The sequence below is a fragment of the Cryptotermes secundus genome, unplaced genomic scaffold (genome assembly GCF_002891405.2).
Source record: "Cryptotermes secundus unplaced genomic scaffold, Csec_1.0 scaffold709, whole genome shotgun sequence".
In the NCBI taxonomy this organism is placed as follows: domain Eukaryota; kingdom Metazoa; phylum Arthropoda; class Insecta; order Blattodea; family Kalotermitidae; genus Cryptotermes; species Cryptotermes secundus.
The window spans coordinates 856,854-857,836 of NW_019738358.1; the positions used below are offsets into that span (position 1 = coordinate 856,854).

Here is a 983-nt window from a genome sequence, read left to right on the forward strand (position 1 = left end):
AAAAAAAAAACACAGGCCTTGAGTGAGATTTGAACCAACGATGTTACAAGAATGGCTTTACTTTCTTTACTCTTATCCTACGCTATGTTATCTCGGTACTGATAGTGTCATTAAATAACCAAGTCAAAAGGAGAAACAGTGGGCGTTATGTAGTAACTTAGAAGAGATATTTGCAATGTATTACAAGAAGTTTGTAGTTCATAAACAAGACAAATTAGGTAAGGCTTGAGTTAATGAAGTTTCGCCAACGCTGTCTTCAGATGCTGTTTCTTTCTGTTCCAGAAGATGCCGGGGAAGATGAATTCGAGGAACTGGTGGGCTCCCTGTCTCTGACGACGCCGCTACCACACCCGGCGATACCGCTCAAGGGATCGAAAGGCGCCAAAATGGCTGACAATTATGACGTAGAGAATCAGGGGCGCCCAGAGTCGGCGCCGGCCGCCACCACCTGCCTCATGGAGAAACCTGACATAGACAAGAAAGTGAAGGTGAGTTGTCCGCTTGCTTTTACCCCGTTACTTGCTTACTCGATTGATTCAATGGTTTACTGAATGAATAATTAAATTTTAGGCTAGGGGCTCTTAACCCGCGGCGTGTTTATATTTCAGAATTTTTTCCCACTTCCTTTCGCTCCCACTTTGGAGCATAGGGCTGATTTATCAGTTTCATTGAACATTTTTACAGAGAGTAGGACTCCTTGGACGGGTGATCAGCTCGTCGCATGACCTCTACCTAAACACAGGACAACACAAACACAGAATGAACACATACACATACCAAACATTCATGTCTTGTGTGGGATTCAAACCCACGATCCCGGCTTCCGAGAGAGCGACGACAGTGCATGCCTTAGACTGCTCGGCTACCGATTTTTTTTTTCCTTGGCACTACAGCCCTAGTCGGTCTAGGCCTACCTCCATGAACTTCTCCGTTCACTTCGGTTTTTCTAGATCTTACACATTCGGTAGGACTCCTTGGGCGGG

At 45.5% G+C, this 983-nt stretch overlaps 1 protein-coding gene across 2 annotated transcripts in view; it reads left to right on the forward strand.

The window, feature by feature from the left end:
- Positions 1–983, forward strand: part of LOC111870895 (transient receptor potential-gamma protein) — a 417,090-nt gene that overhangs the window by 312,501 nt on the left and 103,606 nt on the right. For both annotated transcript variants that reach the window (XM_033754034.1, XM_023863517.2), the window contains exon 3: positions 283–488. In XM_033754034.1, the coding sequence (XP_033609925.1) occupies positions 387–488 (102 nt within the window). In that variant the 5' untranslated portion in view covers positions 283–386. The remainder of the gene's footprint in view (positions 1–282; positions 489–983) is intronic.